This window comes from Fistularia commersonii, chromosome 35, assembly GCF_037954325.1.
Source record: "Fistularia commersonii isolate RoL2024-O1a breed Wild chromosome 35, RoL_Fcom_v1.0, whole genome shotgun sequence".
Classification (NCBI taxonomy): Eukaryota; Metazoa; Chordata; class Actinopteri; order Syngnathiformes; family Fistulariidae; genus Fistularia; species Fistularia commersonii.
Window position 1 is genome coordinate 2,147,501 of NC_141318.1, and position 18,561 is coordinate 2,166,061.

Below are 18,561 nucleotides of genomic sequence, written 5' to 3' on the forward strand. Positions count from 1 at the left end.
CCTTTAAAAAAAATCAGAGGAATTCACATAGTCATGACTGAGGCGTTGTAATGTGTCACTCTATTGGACTTGGATGTGAATTCTATTAAATGTCATTATTTTCTTTGTGCCCCTTTGTGGCCTTTGCCATTATTTTGGATTTAAAAAAAAAGAAAAGAAAGCACATTCGTATCAGGTGATGTAATCCTGCTGTCAAAAGAGTATAACCTGAGAGCAAATGAAGAAAAAGGAAAATACCAAACTCCTAGTGAGGAATGATGGCAATAACGTGCACGGCTGAGGATTTATCACCCGTGCACAGACCCTGGGTCTGCGAGTGAATTCATCAGTATCGTAGCGTCCTTTCAAGAACTTTGTTATTAATGCACGGACAGAAACAAATGCAACGTGTGATAATAGGAGTCATGATAGTAATAACAATAACAGAACATCTCCTGGAATCTCCACTGCAACGGGAACCTGGCTTGGACAGCAATAGCGCTGACATTCAAGATAATCAATAATCATAAATAAATACAGTGACAGGAAGCTGTCCTGGGCCCCGCCTCACAGCGCGGGGGTATTTTATTAATGCGCCAGGGTGAAACTAACATATTGCCCAGAATAAATACAAGGCGTTGCACAGTTCTGATAAACACCAACTGTAAATTATGCAGGAGACACCAAACTAGATTAAAATTCCCTCCGAGGGCCAAAATACTTGTTTTCCACTGTTCTACCACGGAAACATAGCGTGAACTAGGGGAAAAAAACTGAAAATGACCATTGAGGGATGCTTATTAACAGCTGAATGACGTGCGGTTGCAAATCAACCTAAATTACCATTTTTGCCATTCACAGGGGTGCAAAGTGCAAAGTGCAAATGCCGCATTATTAAACATTAAAGCATTTATTACCTTTGATCACCTGTGAATAAAACAATAATAATAAGTTGCTTAGAATTCTTTTTGGCTTTTAGTTAGTATTTTTCGCCATTTCACAGAGAGGAAAGTTTAATTTGATCTATATTAAAGATTACTCTGGGGATCCTACCTTGAAACAAATATTTAAAAAAAAAAATTCAAAATGTAATACAAATTGTACAAGACTATTTCCTCTAATTTTCTAACATTTTTTTCTATTTTTGTAATCGTTTAAGATTAATTAAATTTTGGCAAGAAAGGTTATCTATATTAACACAATCCATGTTAAAGTTGCATCACAAAAACAATGGGCACCGCATTAATCTGGTTTATTTACTTCATTTATTTTAGTTCAAGGTAATGCTACATTTAATTCTGTCAGAGTAACTGTAATACATCTGCAGTTTGGTTATTTAGAAAACAAAATAAAGTAAATAAAATATACAGGATGTTGTTGGGTGTTACATTTAAAGTACATAAAATAGTGACAGCAGGACATTTCAGCCATCTCAAGAGGACGCGTACTAAAAACGGACTAGCTTCTCGCTGTAATAAACATTTTATTTATACGAAATATTTAACACCTATATAGGAAGTCTTGGACATAAAGAGAACACAAGTTTATACGACCACGTGTTTGCGCATAAACACAAAAAGGAGAAACAAAGACAAGACATAAATCCAAATACGCAAGTCAAAGACAGACGGGTGTGTGAAAATCAAACGAACCCTCGACAAAGACAACTGGAGGAGATTAAGATGAACGAGAGAATCAACTAAAAGAGGAGGTTTTGTAAAAACAAACTACTCGGATCATAGGTAATGTGTGGCCTAGTTTCTCTTATAAATCAATTTCATTTAATGTTATGACTACACTCTTAACACATCTGTCACGGAAGTATTCCTTTTGCATCTATTTCCATTAGCTCCTTGATATATATATATATATATAGATATATACTATATCTATATATATATCGAGTTTTGTCTGATGGCGAGTTTTGTTGAGTGGAGCAACCAGAACCACCTCTGCACATAACAATTATCCACCATACTTGCACCAGCTGTTCATATTCCGCTTGTATCTTATCCACCTCTACTTGCACTAGCTGAAAAAAAAATGTAAAAATTATTCTGTAAATACTGCATTTATCTTTAAATACTGCACATTCCGTACATATGCACTTCTGCTTTTTGCACTTCTGATTAGATGCTAACTGCATTTTGTTGCTCCTTACATGTGTAATGACAAAGTTGAATCTAATCTGCTCTCATCTAATCTTATCTTATATATAGGCTTATATATATGTCTTATCTTATATGTATGTATATAAGTATATTTATATAAGTATGTATCGCATCTTATATGTATCTGTCATGTACATGCAACTTATATATATATATTAGCTGCATATATATGTACATACAACTAATTTATATGTATATTATATCGATAGATAGATAGATAGATAGATAGATAGATAGATAGATAGATAGATAGATAGATAGATAGATAGATAGATAGATAGATAGATAGATAGATAGATAGATAGAATTCTTAATTGAGCTTTACAAATAAAACAATTTTCATGCACTTACCCCCAGGGGCCGCCAGGGGGCGCTGTAGATACTTGCCTGTGTCGCACTCTCCTTTTCCGGTAGCACGAGAAGAAGAACACTAACTTCCGCCAAGCAGCTAACTAAGGTAATCAGATGTAGGGCGTTTCTTTTGTAAAGTCCGTATTGTTGAAATGTTTATACTTATAAACCTAGAATAAGGTGAAAAGATTTCAAAAAAGGTAAATCTTCTTGAAGCGGGATATTCCGCTCCCTGTGTCAACCCTTCCCGCTAGTTAGCTTAAATTCGAGGCTACAACTTTAGCACATCTGCTTCACACATAACAAACAAACATTTGCATATCGTTTCAGACGTGGTGTTAGAAACAAAGTTGTGTTATGACACTATTAAAGGTTTAACTTGTAAAAAAATACGGTAATGAGCGAATATAAAGCCGCCTTTCTATCCTCCGTAAAGTTTTAAAAGTCTCGGAGTCGGACCGGTGTTATCTCATGAGGACAGGACACAAAACGTCGCTTTCTCCGCTCATTTAATGCATAAATATTCTGAAAATATAAGTATCATACTTTAACATTGAAAGCGGTGGGGGAAATAAAATCCACAGTCTGTACGGTGGTTCTCAGTTTAGGACAAGATCGATATAGCACGTCTTAAAGCATGTTGAAATTGAAACTGAAAAATCCGTTGATAGCGCTGTTTAATCGTTTCTTTCGCTGTTGTTGTTTTTAGACTTAAACTTCACTTTAGACTTTACTTAGACTTGTTTTTAGACTCAAGCTTTATCAAAATTTACAAGTATCCTTTCACACCCCTCTTCCCGGTTACATGACTGAGCAGTTCCCATTTACTTCAACCTCTAAAAAAACCTGCAAATCTTCCAAATATTTAAAATGGAATGCATTAAAGTAGAAATTAATTTTAAAAAATCTGATTTATTTTAATTGACAAAAAGTTGAAGCTTTTGTTACATTCATCTTAAAAAGGGAAGGAAAAAAACATGGTTTGCAGTTTCTGATCATATGTCCCTCTGCAGACGCTCCTGCGACACGTCAGCCGTCGCACTGTTTTCCATGCCGGCCAACTCGCTCTGACAAATGATGGACGACGGCCCAATGGATGGCGATTCCAGGCTGTCGGGCATCTCCTGGTTCAGGGAAGGCGTGTCTGTTGAACAACGCGCCGCCGCTGATGAAGATGATTGGCTGTACTACATCCCTGAGAGGAGGCCCTCCCTGGACCTGGGCCCGACCCCCATGGAAACAAGCCACTGGTACTGGGAGATTTTTCCTCACGCTCACATTTGGGTGATGGACAACACAGTTTGTTACTGCTGAAATCATTCAGATTCAGAATACTTTATTGATCCCCCAGGTGGAAATTGCTTTTCGTTGAAAGCAGCTCCTGCTACAGAGTCAAGTGGGGAAGAATCAGAATAGAATAAATGTAACAAATCATAAAAATAATAAAAAGAACAGTAAAGAACAGTTGTCAGTAAATTACTTGAGAAGATTTCAAAGTGCTCAGTCTCAGTGGTCAGGGTTCATGTAAACATTTTTTTTTTTTTTTTAAGCTCTACCCCCTCAGGTTTGCTTGCTTTTTACAAATTACATTCCCAACCCAAGTTGTGGCTGCTCTGTAGCGCCCCCTAGCGGACCAAACAGGGAACTGCATTTCACATAGAGGGCACTGATTTTCCCTCTGGTCACCTGTCAATCACCCAGCTGGTATGGAGGGGTTCAACCATTCTCACTCACATCCATGACAAAGATTAGTCCTCAATGAAGCCTCCTGACCGTAACGCCTAGATACATTTCCTCACGTATGCTCTCTTGCAGGCACATAGAGGAGGCCCTGTCCCCGGCGCTGAGCTACACGTCCATGATGAGCGAGGAGGAGGACCGTGAAATGTACCCCAGAGATCTGTTCCGGACGAGGTACGGATGAGACGTGTGCAGAAGCCCCATCGCCGATAGGGTGAACTGGAAATAAACCTCCCCTTTTGTTTTTTCTGCTTTTAGCGTCAAACTGATCAGGAATGATTCTTTCTCGACCAGCTGTTCGCTGGACAGCGATTGCGAAAAGAAGTAAGAACACTCTGACGCCGCCGGTTGTTGGATTCCCGCCCCGGTAAATACACGTGTCAGACTAACACTGTCCTTCAAATGTCCTCGCCGCGGCTCCGCCAGGCTCAAAGATGTCGAGGACACGGCCAAACCCGAGCGACCCGAGTTACTGGAAGACCCAAGCGAGATCCGACACCCTTCACTCACGCTGGAATCCACTTTCAAGGTCAGTGTCCTCCTCCCCGGTCCTCACGAACTTCTCTGGGGATTGGGATGCAACGCGGCGCCGCTGAATCCTGTTCCCTGTCCAGGCAATTCTAAAAACCCTGAAGATGCAGTCGCAGAAGGACATAAGAACGTTCCAGAGGACCCTGTGGCAGCGTTACCCGCAGATCACCGTCACCGCGTCGCAGGAAGTGGACCTGGTGGACCTGGTGGACGGTATGCTGGAGGGTTTCAGCCTGGAGGTATGTTTGAGGATCACCAAAATCATCCTGGAAGAGATGAAGATGAAGAAATTGGCCGATTACCTGCAGAATTTGATCGTCCACGGTGAGCATCGTTCTGTAATCCCTTTTTTATTTTTCATTTTCTTCAGTCGTGTCCTGGTGCCCCCACTCGAGTACCAGAGCATGTCATTGGGGTTTACTGGTAGCGATGTGGCTAATGCTATCAAGCAGCTAATGCAGCTAACACTTTCCAAGCTGCTAACCTGTCAGCGTTGACTCTAATGCACGGTTAGCTGCCAATGCTCATGCTAACACAAGCCCCGCTGCTCATGCCAATGCTGATACAAACCTTTGAGGCTAATCTGAGGTCGATGCTAACAGAAGCCTAGCTTGGATTCGCAAACGATTTGGGTTTCCGCTGCGTCCTGGCTGAGCAGGCTGTTCTTCTCACGCGTGCGTTTTGACTCGTATTTTCAGATATCGTCGTTTTGTCATACAGTTTAACATTTGATAATACAAACAAACCTTTGAGGCTCATCCGAGCCAGGCAGCTACGGTCGATGCTAACAAAGGCCTAGCTTGGATTCGCAAATGATTTGGTTTCCGCTGTCAATATTGTCGTTTTGTCATGCAGTCTAACATTTGATAATAGCCTGAACGTGCTACCGATCTTTTGTTAAATACAATTTGGGAAGGAACCCGCTGAAATAACAACTTCTCTTTCCTTTCTTCCAGACGAGATAAGGTACGATTTGAGGGAAACTCTGAAGAGGAAGTACGGCGAGGGTTCGCCCCCGCAGTCCGACAGCGGGCCGCCGCCCGACGCCATCAGCCAGCTCTTCATCACCTCCACGAGCAACAACGGCCCCAACGCCGAGCACGAGGTCCTGACCGTCCAGAGGCCCGACGGCGGCCGGGAGGCGGGAAAGCCCATTTCCACCGAAGACTTCTTCAGCAAGGAAGAACTGGAGACCTCCAACAACAACCTGACCTTCGTCACGGGGGTGGCGGGGTCGGGGAAGTCCACGGCGGCGAGGAAGCTGATCCTGGACTGGGCCGCCGGGCGCTCGCACCCGCACGTGTCTTTCCTGTTCCCGCTGCCGTTCCGGGAGCTGAAGCGCTTCGCGGGAGTCCGTGTCTCCCTGCTGGACATCGTTCACACCCTCTACCCCGAGGCCCAGAGGCTGAGCGGCGCCGACTTCGGGAGCGACGACTGCAGGATGCTGTTCGTCCTCGACGGCCTGGACGAGTTCGGGAAGCTGGACTTCGAAAACACGGAGATCCTCTTCGACCACGCCAGTCCCTCCAGCCTGAGCGTCATCGTGGTGAACATCCTGCGGCAGAAGCTGCTCTTCTCCGGCCTCTTCGTGGTCACGTCCCGGCTGCACGCCAACGCCTGCCTCCCCTGGGACACGCATTTCGTGGAGCGAGAGGTGCGCGGCTTCGACGGCCCGGAGATAGACCGGTACTTCCAGAGGATGTTCGGGGATCCCGCCGAAGCCGCCGCCGTCATGGCGCGTGTCAACTCCTCCAAAACCCTCCGCATCATGTGCCACCTGCCGCTGTTCTGCTCCCTGATGGCGAGCGAGTGGCGGCGCGCCCTGCGGGAGGCGGGGCCTCGGGCCGAGCCGCCCGGGAGCGTCACCTACATGTGCACCAGGCTCGTGCTGGAGCTGATCCGGCGGCGGCGAGCGTTCAGAGCGCCGGAGCGCGGCCCGGACGAAGAGCGAGACTTCATCATGAAGCTGGGGGAGGTGGCGCTGGCCATGCTGGAGCGAGGACACTTCCAGATCGGCGACGGCAAGAGGCGGGAGCACAGGGTGAGCGTGGAGGAGGCGGTGGCGCGCAGCGGCCTGTGCACGCGGCACCTCGCCCGGCGCCGCGTCCTCTACGCCGACCACGCCTTCAGCTTCATCCACCCCACCGTGCAGGAGTACCTGGCCGCGCTCTACGCCTTCCTCTCCTTCGTCAACCACGGCAAAAACGTCCTGGAGCAGAAGGAGCGCTTCCACCTGCGCCAGAAGACCAGGAGGGACTTGCTGCTCTACAAGAGCGCCGTGGACCGGAGCCTCCCCTGCAGGGACGGAAAGATGGACATCTTCCTGCGCTTCTTGTGCGGACTGTTGCGACAAGCTAACTGGGAGCTGGTGAGATCCTGGTGCACGGCGTCGCCGCCGTCGCCGCCCGTCAACAGCCAGGCGGTCGCCGCCATCCTGAGGAAGAGGATCAAGGAGAACAAGTCTCCAGGAAGGGTGGAGAACTTGCAGCGATGCTTGGAGGAGCTGGGCGTCCAGGAGGCCTCGTCCAGCTGACCAGGACCACAACGGGTTCCAGCACCGGCGGACGTGTCCGGAAAACATCTCTAGAAGTCCGATCTTTAAAGATCCGCTCTGCTACTGAAGTGTCATAGACGTGGTTTTCAAGATGATATGGAATTATCTCACCACCTTCATCTCTTCTTCTTCAGTTCTGAACTGAAGAGGTCCAGTTGCGAGATTTCAGCAAGAATTCACCAAGACCTGGATGACCGAGAACCTCCGCGGACAACATCTACCCGAAGGTTTTTTTATGTAGCAAATGAACGTCGATGTTGACCGTGTTCTCGGTGTGACGTTTTTTTTTTTCCAAGCACTTTGTGCTCACGCTGTAAACAGAACACCTGCACATTAAAAAAATACAGGAAACTGATGTTTCTGTAGAAGCGCCTCTTTGTTCCCTTTGGTTTCCATCTTAGACCCGCCGTTGCTTGATAAATACATTAATTCATTTATTAAGCTTACAGGTCGTCGAATTAGAATTCAGTGTAATGCAGCCAAAAAATTCAAATGGCAAATTAAAAAGAAAAAAAAAAGATTTTAATAACTCAATTGTAGTATCTTCCAGAAAAATTTGATTTTTTTTTTTTTATTTGAACTTTAAATGTATAAAATCGAATAAAGATTAAAAATAAACAGTTAAAACCCCTGCCGAAAAAATATTTGTTTAAAATTGAATTTTGAATTTAATGTAAAAAAAAATTGAAATGAATGAAATTTTATTTGAACGTCGCAAAAAAAAACCAATGAGAATGTTAGACTTAATTTTTTTATTTTTTTTTATTTTTTGGAGATAGGTATTACATTTACTGACATTTACTTACATTTACTCACCATGATCTGAATGACTGATGTGACATGGCTGCTTTTATTGAGGCACTGGTGACTCAGTGGTAGAATTCTGTGTTTGATTCCCCGCTAATGCAACCAAACCTTTATTCAACAAAAATAGTGCTATAGATAATATATTATCCTTATATTTATGGGTTCATTGCAGAAAGCGAATTTCCCCACAAGGGATTAGTAAAGGATAAATTGTAATTAGACTGCAATACTATAAACATATACTGTACATTACATATTTTACTTAATCAAATTAACTGGATTTTTCTAGTCGGAAGGTGATTTATAAATATACATTTATATTTTGATATCATACATATATATTTTTTGTTAGGTTTATATATTTCATATATATATTATATTATACATATTTATTTCTAAATATATATTTGTATTTTTATTATATATGTGTTTATATATATATGTTAAATATTTTATATACAATAGATTTAATTTTTTTTGTTTTCTTTTTTCTTTTATCTCTTTCAATCAAACGTTTTATGTTTCATTTTTCGTTTTATTTTTTTACATTGTCGGAAACTGACTTATTTAATCTATTATATATTCACAATGTGTAAATTAATACATATTAGCATCGATATAGATCAGAGGTGGGCAATGATCTTGGCTGGAGGGCCACATTTCTTTTTTAATTTTTATGTGCGGGCCAACTAGGTTTCATGTAACTTGAACAAAGTGAAAATTGCAATTTAAATATTTCCATTTTTCAACATTTTATTTCAACTTCAAAATCATTAATGATCATATGAATGTAACGACATTATTTTGTGCATAATCATTCATACCAAATTAAACAAAAGGTAAAAAAACAAGGAGTTTCTAAATACAAAATTGAAAACACTTATTAAAATACTCAACAAAAATAGTGATATATTATCCATATATATTTGCCATATACATTTATATTTATACAATCTGAAATGTAGTTTTTCACGCTCTCACAGGACGTAAAAATCATCTCACAGAAGAAACATTTCATTTTCCATAAACGTCGGAATAAATAACCTCAAAACATCTCCGGGATATGACATCAACCCTGGTTGCCGCCGCACCTCCTCTTCCTCTCCATGAAGCAGTCGCCGCTCGTGTCCACCAGCGCGACGTGCTTTCTGGTCGCGCCCACGCTGTTGGTGACCACGCACGTGAAGGTGGCGTCGAAGTCCTCCGACGTGACGTTCCTCAGATGGAGGCTCCTCTGCAGGATCCGCCCGCCCTCCAGCGACAACCTGAAGAAACAACTCGGTGAGGAGGAGGAGGAGGAGGAGGAAGGTCGTGAGGGTAAAGGTCGTCGCCACGGTGACACTCACTCCTCCGACTCCACCATCCGGTGTTCCCACCGCGCGTCCTCGGGGAAAGAGCCGTCCACCAGCCAGTAGATCAGGGTCATGTCGCAGGGGTCGGTGAAGGCGTCGCAGTGGAGGAGCAGCGAATCTCCTGTGGACGGAGGTGGAGATGTTACGTTTCTGACCAGTGGAAAAAAAAAGGGGCCCCTTTTGACCCCCGTGTTTACAGAGATAATGGAAACGACGGCTGCTGGAAAGGCGTCCCGACAAATAGGAGGCATTTTCTCGTAAAGGTGAAGATAAAGGCTGAGGGGGTTGCGAAACACCTGACACGCACACACACACATTTTGACTGTGTATAAATCATTTGAATTTCAATAGCGGTAATTGAAGAAATTGTTTGGTTTTTTTTTTTTTTGTTTTTTTTTTGTCCATTACTTGATGGAAAAAAAACAGTTGGAGGAATTAAATAGGAAATTACTAAAAAGATAAATAAATAGATAAATAAATAAAAATAAAATTAAATCCAGCAAATAAAATTGAATACAGTTAAGTAAAAATAAAATGAAGTAAAATTAAAGACGAAGTTAAGTAAAATCAAATTGAAAAAGTTCTGAACAATCCAATGAATAAAAGATCAGTAAAAAATAAAATTGAAAAAGTGAAGTCAAATGAAATGAAAATGAAAATAAATGAGAATAAATTCAACAAGGTGCACGTCAGCTTCGATTTGTGTTTTGATTTATTCTCTAGGAAATAACTAAAAAAATAAAAATAAAATAAAAGTAAATGAAATTAAATCCAGCAAATAAAATAAAAATTGAATACAGTTAAGTAAAATAAAATGAAGTAAAATCAAAGACGAAGTTAAGTAAAATCAAATTTAAAAAGTTCAGAACAATCCAATAAATAAAAGATCAGTAAAAAATAAAATTGAAAAAGTGAAGTCAAATGAAATGAAAATGAAAATAAATGAGAATAAATTCAACAAGGTGCACGTCAGCTTCGATTTGTGTTTTGAGTTATTCTCCAGTCTGCTTATGAAAAAAAATGTATACAGTTAAGTAAGATAAAATAAAGTAAAATCAAATAAAAAAAAAGTTCAGTAAAATCGAATCATTAAAAGATCGGTAAAAAAATAAAATGCACTTCAACTTGTGTTTGGATTTATTCTCCTGTCCGCTTGTAAAAAAATAAAATAAAAAGCTACCTGTCTGGGCTTTGACTCGCACATCCGCCGGCCCGATGATACTCGGACACGTGAGCTTTTCGGGAACTGGATGGCGGGAAAAGTCAAAATTAGACCGGCGGCGAATAACAGAATAACAGAAGCTAGAATAACTAATCCTTTTATGTAAACAAGACTCACCTTTGCATGGGTGTGCATCGACCAGCACCAAAAACATGGCTCCCAGGGCTGCTGCGGACAATCATCATAATCACAACATGTACCAAAACACGTGAACAACCCCGCCGCGTCTCAGAGCGGTTTTACCTTCAGCAGTAGAAAGAAGTTTCATCTTGACGTTTCCTCAGATCCGTCGGTGACTGACTGACCCCGACGGCCTCCGGGATCCTTTTATACGGCACGAGGAAGAGGTCACTTCCCCTCTACGCCCACTCGCTGGAAATTCCTCTCCGACATCTTGACATCACGATGACGAGGCAGGCGCCGCTGACGACGGGCATGTTTCTATGTGGGGATGTCGCTACGGGAAATAGTTCCCATGGCAACAAGGTCGGATTCTGGAAACCGCCTGTAAAAGTCGCTTCCGATCGACACCGGGTTTCTCTAGTTCGACAACCAAATCGTTTTAAACTTGACAAACAAAAAATAAGTGACGCCATGTACGTGAAGGATAAAGTTCTCGTGACGCAACACAACGCTGTCAGGAAAGTATCGGACGCCATCGCCGGGAAATCGGGTCAATGTCGACATACCTTATAACCCATTAACTACCTTCTTTCAACGACACCGACTTTGAACGCGTTAGGTTTTTCCCCCTTTCTTTCAAACATTAAAAATCATTCAACATCTGATTTGACCTTGTGACCAGAGATGAATCAGCGCCGCAGGATTTCTGACTGATATGGAAACTGAAGTGACTCCCGTTCAGAAGTTCAAAAAAAAAGGAGAAATCTTGACGTCGTCCAGAATGTGACGTCGAAGACGTCGTCCAGACGAAAACATCCTCGCCGGTCGCGGTTTGTGCAAGAACAGGAGAAGATGCTCCCGATTTGAAACCGTTTGGATTTCAGCCACACGGATCTTTTTATTGGGGCCGGGATTTGTTAACATCAACTGAGGGTTCTGCCCTCCAGCAGCAGCAGCAGAAGAAGAGCTGGAAATTTCACACCTTTGACAAACCGGGTTTAATCGGCACATGAGGGGTTAATACAAAAAAAAAAAAAATTTTAAAAAAAATGGACAATTAGTACATTTGATATGGAAACGGCCGATCAATATTCAACGGTGTGAAGGATCTGCTGGGTCGTCTTGATCTTCGGTCGCCGCCAGGCTTCGTCGTTGCCGAGCGACTCCAAAAACAACAAAAAAAAAAAAAAATCCAACGCCTTCCCGAACGGTGTTTTGGCTGGTTTGGGGCGTCTGGAGCCTCTGACCCCGCGACCCCGGGTCGAAGGTCAAACACGCCCGCCTTCAGTTCCACCAGCGAGAGGGGGGGGGGGGGGGGGAGTAAAACCAATCAATCAACCGATATTTATTAATCAATGATCAGGATAAAAACTCCAGCACGAACAGACACCGAGGATGTGTTAGTTATAAAAAAAAAGAAAAAAAAAAAAAAAAAAAACAACCGTCTCTAAGGGTTTGTTTTTCGGGGCGTTGGCGGTTTTGCTGAAGCCGCTCGGGTTCGAGGACCAATCAGGAGGCTTCGCCGCGCGGCCGCTAATCGATATCGAAACGGCTGTCAGTACCGGCAACGTGTGTCTATAAATATGTACAAAAAAAGTGGGAGATGCTGGATGTTTTTTTAGTCCGTCGCTGGAGGTGGGAAGGGGGGGGGGGGGCCTGGTTCCCCTCCGCCGGTCCCCCCAGGGGGGCGCTCCCGCCTCCGGGTGGCGGCGAGCGTCGGTGTCGGAGCGCGGGTGGCGGGCGGCGCTCACTCCAGTCCCAGCACGTAGTTGATCCCCTGGACGAAGCCGATGATGACGGGCTGCCAGGCCACCAGGTAGCGCAGCCAGTCCAGCAGCTGGCCGTACATGACGTGGGGTCGCTCCCAGCTGAGGAACGCCGCTCAGGGAAAAACTGGTTGACGCCGGGATGCTAACGTGGCTACTTTTAGCATTTCCACTCATGTGCATGTTTGCACGCTTTGGGGGGGAGGAGGGGTTACAGTTATCTATTATCAGTTAAATAAGTTCACCTAATACTATTAATGTGTTACTAATTTGTTATAGTGAGAACTGAAAGTGTGTGTGTGTGTGTGTTGTTATTAGCGGAGTAGGCATAAAGTTCACACAAAAAGGAAGAGGAACTTGTTTTACAGCCTCATCAACAGCTCCATGTGCCCCTCACAATGAGAAAAAAAAACAAAAACTTTTGCCACCTTAACTTCCTCTTGTGTGCCAGGAAGCCGCGTCGCTATGGCGACAGAGCGTCACGCCAAGTAACGGCGGCGTGAGAAAAGGATACGGGTTGCTGAACATCCTCTTCAGGTCCACCTTCTCCTTGCAGTACGGGCACATCTGCTTCTTCCCCACGATGCACCAGCCTCTTATGCAGAACTCGTGGAACCTGGACGCCGCGTTAAGGCTCACAGCGACAAAATCGGGACGATACCCGTCCACACACACACACACACATGCACGCACGCGCAGGAAGGATACACATGGTTGCAGGACAACCTGTAGGTGTTCTCGATGATGCCCTCCTCACTGACGTCCACCAGGATGGGCTGACCGCACACGGCGCAGATGTTGTCCGACAGGTGTTTGGTGGGCATGCCGGACGCGCTGTAATACTGTCACCACACACACACACACACACACACATGCGGTGAATATGGGCAAAATGGTTGGCCGCTGGAGGTGAAGAGCGCGCCGCTGCCGTCCATCCGTCTGCTCACCCCGACGGTGGAGGCCATGAAGTCGGCGCACATCTCGGCAAAGTCCCTCCCCAGGACGCCGTAGTAGAGGCCGTAGAACAGCAGGGAGACGCCAAAGTCCATGGCGTCCTCCGGCTTTATGCTGGAGGAGGAGAAGGAGAAGGCGGACGTCAGAGTAAACAGACGGGACCGGGATTACTTAATCTCGCCGTGCAGGTGGCGGAGTTCAAACAGGAAGTGGGGAGACGCTTTTGCTTTCAGTGTTTCAAGGAACCCGTAATTCCGCCGCCGTGACGGCAACTTTACGAGTTTCTCGGATAATCCCGGGCTTTTATCGTCCTAATAAAACAGAGTCTATCCGTTGGTGTTCATTTACAGAAAACCCCGGCGTCAGCGGCGCAGTGGATCAGGCGGTCGGCGTTTATTATGCAGTAATTGCTCCATTTTATCAGCCCTGCATTCGTGCTTTCGGAGCTGAGGGCGGCAAATCGATATATAATAATAACTTATCCGTTATTGATCCCCCTTAGGGAAAGTGGTTCTCTGCAATGAAGCCATCATGGATGAACCATGAGCAGCGGGCTGCCGTGAACCGGCGCCGTTTGGGGTTCAGCGTCTCGCTCAACAACACTCGGACACACCAGGTCAGAGGTCGGCAACCCGTGGCTCTTTCATCTTTACGCTGCGGCTCCGAGTGGCTTGGGAAAATAAATGATAAATATCTAATTGAAGTATATTTCATTTGTGTTAATTCCTTTTTTTTTTTTTTACTTTTAGTTCGAAGTTGGAAGATTATTGTGATCTTGAAATATTAAATAAAATTATTTTTATTATTTTTCGCCGCCCTAAATAACGTCACACTCACGGAAGCCGGTAAAGTCCCGATTTGCAGATGCTGTGTGCAGAAGTTCAGAAGCAGAAGTCCCATAAACCAGGTTAAATAAATATTTATAAAGATATTTTGCAAATATTTTTTTTTTTTTTGTTTTCTGACACAGCGATTTTTTTCCCGATTTATTTTTAACATTCAGGTCGAGGCTCTGTTCTGAAAGCCCAAAATGCGTTAATTCCATAATTAAAATTTAATTTTCTCTGTAGCACTTTGTAAATTTCATAAGCAACACTCCACACACTTTTTTATACAAACTGTAAAGGTAATAAAAAGCAATATATACAGTGATACCTTTATTTTATACGTCAAAAAGTTATTGCGGCTCCCAGTGTTTTCTTTTCCGAGGAAACCGGGTCCAAATGGCTCTTTGGGTGTTAAAGGTTGCCGACCCCTGGGCTAGGAGGAGCCGGGACTCCGACCAGGAAGATGCACCCTCAAATCTATATATATATATATATATATATATATATATATATATATATATATATATATATATATATATATATATATATATAATATGTGTGTGTGTGAGAAACCCTGTTTCCGAGGACATGTCCACACTCACCTGAATATGAGATTGATGCCAAAGAGTGTAAACATGACGACAGTGTAGCCGACTATGCCGGTGGCGTAGCTGATCTTGTAGAGGAGGAGGAACCATTTGTACACCAACCTGAAAAGGAGGCGCCTCTTTGTAAAACTTGCCAGACATTTTATCTGACACACACACACACACACACACACACAGTTTTACCTTGGAGATTTCACACACACTCCCTGACGTTACACTCAATCTTATTATTGCGTTACTGCATTGGCCGTCTGCTCTTACAGTTACAGCCTACATGAGCCGGCGTGCAGGAAATGACATCGCCGAGAGCCGGCGCGCATCCGAAATTCCGGAAAGGTCGGGTCGAGACGGAGCAGAGTTTTCCCCGATCGCCCCCGCGACCCCCCCCCCCCGCCACGGCGTGATGTTACCTGGGCGTGGTGCAGGCCAGAGGCTTGCGGGTGGCGCGGAACGAGACGTATGCTGTGATGACAGAGAAGATAAACCACGTGGTCAGGAACCTCCACCAGTGCAGTTTGGTGGTAAAGTAGAGGGGAACTACCCACATCTGGAACAGGGTCACCAGCTGCGAGACAGCAGGTAGCAGAGGTTGAACAACATGGACACACACACACACACACTTGATCCAAATGGCCTGCTGTCTCACGTTGTAGGACTTTGGGTGCCTCTGCTTCCACTGCACCAGGACCAGCTGAGTGACGACCAGCGTGACGATGAGGATCAGCACCATCTCGGCGTGCATGGCCTCGTGGCCTTTGTGTTTGGCGTGCATTTTTGCGTGCTCCACCCTGGAAATATGTGAAAACGGCAGCACTCAGGAGAGTACAAGTACACACACACGGTGCTTGTGAAGCCGTGGTATTAAATGGTTAAGGAAATTAGCAGGAAATTCACAAAAATTTGCAAATCATTAAAGCAGGTAAAACAGCCTTTAATCCAAATAGATCCTGGATAGAAAACACATTATTCCTCTGATTGTTTTAAGTAAATACATCTACAGCGGCGGCTGAATACAATTATTAAGTGTGAAAATTCCAGGCCGCCCACGCCAGTAAATAACCATCAGGATCCTTCTCTTTCCTGATCCTACGTTTCTGAGCAGAAGTCTATCGGCGTCTAGAAAGTACGAAAGTGCCCATCGGCAGCAACACTCACCTCCACTTCTCCTCCGGTGAAAACTTGGACACGTCGAACTGCGGGAGGGATGAGACAAAGTCATATTGTTGTTACAAATCGGGTCGGGTTTTGTGTCTTCTTTTCAAAGATGAAGAAATAACACGGGAAGAAAACAGATCTTTCGGATAAAAATAGATGAGGATATATCTTGGTTTTCTGGAGGGTCAAGTAGACCCCAAAAGTCACCGAGAGATGTGCAACATCCCAACAAAATCACATTGCGTACCATTTGCAGATGAGCTGAAAGGAGCGCTCGACCTTCTGGCGGTGCAGAAACCATTAAGGGAAAAGTCCCAACCGGACAACGATCAAGCGCTGCACCCGAGGAAATACATGTTTCCCACGTCACTTGATAGTCAACACCGTCAGACTTTCATCTAAACACGAAGATGGAGGCTCCCGGGCCGGCGTCAGGCTAAGGCCATCCCGGCGTATCTCCAGGACGCTCAAGCAAATGCTGTTGTGGAGTTTGTTCTACCTTCACGGAAATTAAAAGGCCGGCGACCCACGCCGACGTCACCTGCTTAATACTTATTACGAAACAAGGTTGACGATCCTGGAATCTGCAGAGCGAACATCAGCCTGCTGTTCGTCTCTTACATCTGAGAAAATGCCTGGGTATAAAGCGGCTTTAGACACTGTGCTGACACTGTCACACACACTTTAACACTGTCAGTGTTTATATTCTTATTTTTAGCTCTGGACGCTGCACATGAATACAGACGAACATATCACGACTTAATAATTATACATCAAGTATATTTTGCTTTTCTTTTGCTCCTACTGTGGCTAAACTGTGTACTGCTTCTTATTGTCCAAAGCATCTCACTACATTGTTGACATAGTGTTGACCTGCATTTGACAAGCAAACAAAATAGCGAAGGACAAAACACACTGTTTCAAAAATGAGCTGCCCTAAAAAGATAGGGATGAAATGCTACTTTGGTCTTAAAATATCACTTTCCGGTTATTAATAGGGGAAAACGGTTGTGAGATTGCGGTGCTGCGGAGCCACGGATGCTTTCGGCAAGAGACGACGAAGAAGACGGAAGAAGACGTGACCTTTGACCCCCGCCACATCATCCCAAAGTGGAGAGTTCACTGTGGTCACTGACCAAGCATTTAGTTTAGTTTACTGGGAAAACACAACGCGTGGGAAAAGAAACAAAACAAACACGAAGGGAGACATTTTAACAAACAATACTAGAGTGAAAAAAATAATATATATTTTAGCCGGCTGACTGTCAAGTGCCCGGATGTAAACGTTAGCGTCTTGATGTTAGCTAGCTTAGCCGGTCTTGGATCCTCTGAGGGCGTTTCTCGCTGCTCTCGTGTTTTTAGAAGTATTATTACATATGTTCATTGTTATTATTATAAGAAGAATTATTATCACCCGGGCCTCTGTAAATTATCTGCCACTGACAATCCTCCTAATCCAGGTAACACTTATTAGCAACCCCGCTTAGTAGTTGCCAGCTGCTTACGTTGGGCTAAAGCTGTGAGCGTATGCTAGCGTGTCGCGTCAGCGCACCGCAACGGGACAAAATCAACCGGCGCCGGTTTCAAAATGCCCCGGTGGGTCGGTGATCCCCTGTCACACCCACCTGGATCGGTTCATCGTGCCGGTCCAGTCCGTGGTCGTGGTCTACACCATCAACTTCTACCTCAAACACCCCGGCCATCTTCGGAGTGCTGCTTAACTTTCCGGGCCATTAGCAATAGCAATAACTAGAACGTCACTTCCGGTATTGTTGGATTTTCAAAATAAAAGGAAATGTTGACCTACATACTGAATACCAACACTTTCCACTGAAATTTGACATCTTTGTACAAAAATATGCTTGTGATGGATAATCATTAACATAGCCTCATGACATGATATTAACAATAATCAACAGACTCTCTTGGCCCAACCCCGCTCTATACAAATAGCGATAATAATAATACTAATAACTACAAAATAGTCTTAAATAAAACAAGTCAAAAACATAGTAAACTAAGAGATACGAGAAAGTAAGATTAAAAAGGATACAATGAATGGAATTATTCCATCTTCATTACAATCTAATTGTAAGCGCGTTGTCAAATACCTTCACGATACTACGCTTACAACAGCATAGCGTTTTAGTCAGGAAAAACACCTGGTTGACGGGGTAAAACGTCCTTTTTAATCAGCAATAGCTGTTGTTGGCCACAGCCATGCCTCACAAGCCTGCAATACCTCAGATCCCGCCAATTCCAGGTAAAAAAAAAACAAAAAAAACAAAAAACAGAATTCCTAGCACCCAAACCACCCTAACAGAACTCCCAGAAACCCCAAAATTACACAGAAAACATGAATCAACAAAAAAACCCAACATGTGTGACTCGCTGCAATATTGTAAATTAATTCCATCTGTG

General features: G+C 44.0%; 3 protein-coding genes across 5 annotated transcripts; 1 reads left to right on the plus strand and 2 right to left on the minus strand.

Annotated features, from left to right (window-relative positions):
* The first annotated feature begins 2,559 nt into the window (after positions 1-2,559).
* Positions 2,560-7,681, plus strand: nlrc3l1 (NLR family, CARD domain containing 3-like 1). 2 transcript variants are annotated; one of them, XM_086142720.1, is made up of 7 exons: positions 2,560-2,607; positions 3,515-3,751; positions 4,317-4,415; positions 4,500-4,565; positions 4,668-4,770; positions 4,856-5,096; positions 5,729-7,681. In XM_086142720.1, exons 2-7 carry the CDS (start codon positions 3,576-3,578, stop codon positions 7,303-7,305), a joined length of 2,262 nt encoding a protein of 753 aa, XP_085998846.1. In that variant the 5' UTR covers positions 2,560-2,607; positions 3,515-3,575; the 3' UTR covers positions 7,306-7,681. The 2 variants fall into 2 exon arrangements, with proteins under 2 accessions (XP_085998846.1, XP_085998847.1); XM_086142721.1 differs by having other exon boundaries at positions 2,596-2,701.
* Positions 7,682-8,868: 1,187 nt separating this feature from the next.
* LOC147213744 (uncharacterized) lies at positions 8,869-11,283 on the minus strand. Of its 2 annotated transcripts, none has more exons than XM_086142648.1 (5): positions 10,951-11,283; positions 10,825-10,875; positions 10,666-10,731; positions 9,480-9,606; positions 8,869-9,398 (listed from the first exon to the last, which is right to left on the minus strand). In XM_086142648.1, the coding sequence occupies exons 1-5, from the start codon at positions 10,973-10,975 to the stop codon at positions 9,203-9,205; spliced, it is 465 nt and encodes a 154-aa protein (XP_085998774.1). In that variant the 5' UTR covers positions 10,976-11,283; the 3' UTR covers positions 8,869-9,202. The 2 variants fall into 2 exon arrangements, with proteins under 2 accessions (XP_085998774.1, XP_085998775.1); XM_086142649.1 differs by having other exon boundaries at positions 10,825-10,872; positions 10,951-11,275.
* A 521-nt stretch (positions 11,284-11,804) lies between these two features.
* Positions 11,805-17,886, minus strand: rnf121 (ring finger protein 121). Its single transcript, XM_086142647.1, has 9 exons — positions 17,766-17,886; positions 16,141-16,178; positions 15,632-15,773; positions 15,396-15,550; positions 14,980-15,087; positions 13,544-13,664; positions 13,305-13,438; positions 13,111-13,212; positions 11,805-12,698 (listed from the first exon to the last, which is right to left on the minus strand). Exons 1-9 carry the CDS (start codon positions 17,841-17,843, stop codon positions 12,578-12,580), a joined length of 999 nt encoding a protein of 332 aa, XP_085998773.1. The 5' UTR covers positions 17,844-17,886; the 3' UTR covers positions 11,805-12,577.
* Positions 17,887-18,561: the final 675 nt, after the last annotated feature.

What these genes read in the sequence shown, in the direction of transcription:
- nlrc3l1 (XM_086142720.1), top strand. Translation starts at nt 3,576, where the DNA reads ATGATGGACGACGGCCCAATGGATGGCGATTCCAGGCTGTCGGGCATC. An exon ending in GACAGCGATTGCGAAAAGAA is followed by an intron (nt 4,566 to 4,667) that starts GTAAGAACACTC and finishes CGGCTCCGCCAG; the next exon opens with GCTCAAAGATGTCGAGGACA. An exon ending in GCAGAATTTGATCGTCCACG is followed by an intron (nt 5,097 to 5,728) that starts GTGAGCATCGTT and finishes CCTTTCTTCCAG; the next exon opens with ACGAGATAAGGTACGATTTG.
- LOC147213744 (XM_086142648.1), bottom strand. Translation starts at nt 10,975, where the DNA reads ATGAAACTTCTTTCTACTGCTGAAG. An exon ending in ACTTCTTTCTACTGCTGAAG is followed by an intron (nt 10,876 to 10,950) that starts GTAAAACCGCTC and finishes GATTGTCCGCAG; the next exon opens with CAGCCCTGGGAGCCATGTTT. An exon ending in CGGATGGTGGAGTCGGAGGA is followed by an intron (nt 9,399 to 9,479) that starts GTGAGTGTCACC and finishes TTGTTTCTTCAG; the next exon opens with GTTGTCGCTGGAGGGCGGGC.
- rnf121 (XM_086142647.1), bottom strand. Translation starts at nt 17,843, where the DNA reads ATGGCCGGGGTGTTTGAGGTAGAAGTTGATGGTGTAGACCACGACCAC. An exon ending in GGCACGATGAACCGATCCAG is followed by an intron (nt 16,179 to 17,765) that starts GTGGGTGTGACA and finishes TCCCTCCCGCAG; the next exon opens with TTCGACGTGTCCAAGTTTTC. An exon ending in AAGAGGATGTTCAGCAACCC is followed by an intron (nt 12,699 to 13,110) that starts GTATCCTTTTCT and finishes GGCGTTCCTCAG; the next exon opens with CTGGGAGCGACCCCACGTCA.